The sequence below is a fragment of the Apaloderma vittatum genome, unplaced genomic scaffold, assembly GCF_000703405.1.
Source record: "Apaloderma vittatum isolate BGI_N311 unplaced genomic scaffold, ASM70340v1 scaffold26913, whole genome shotgun sequence".
Taxonomy (NCBI): domain Eukaryota; kingdom Metazoa; phylum Chordata; class Aves; order Trogoniformes; family Trogonidae; genus Apaloderma; species Apaloderma vittatum.
The window spans coordinates 13457-13695 of NW_009709257.1; the positions used below are offsets into that span (position 1 = coordinate 13457).

The 239-nt window shown below is 61.5% G+C and overlaps 1 protein-coding gene across 1 annotated transcript in view; it reads right to left on the reverse strand.

The window, feature by feature from the left end:
* Positions 1-239, reverse strand: part of LOC104271991 (chromosome unknown open reading frame, human C10orf12) — a 4599-nt gene that overhangs the window by 3098 nt on the left and 1262 nt on the right. The window contains 1 exon segment of the mRNA XM_009866854.1: positions 18-235. Coding sequence (XP_009865156.1) covers positions 18-235 — 218 coding nt within the window.

Sequence of the window (239 nt, forward strand, 5' to 3'; positions counted from 1 at the left end):
CCTTCTGCGCTCATCACCCCTCCTGCAGCAGGAGGGTAGCCGGGGAGTGGCAAATCCTCTTTCTGGGGGCTGGGTGGAGCAGAGAGGGAGAAGAAGGGCACGGCCATGGTGGCTTCCCTCGACCGCAGTGCCCGGGTATCCCAGGGCTGCACGGAACTGGGCTCAGCTCTCTCCTTCGTTTCTCGGCTCATTGGTACCCCTTTAGCCAGGAGTCTCAGGGAAACCCTTTTCTCACCTTC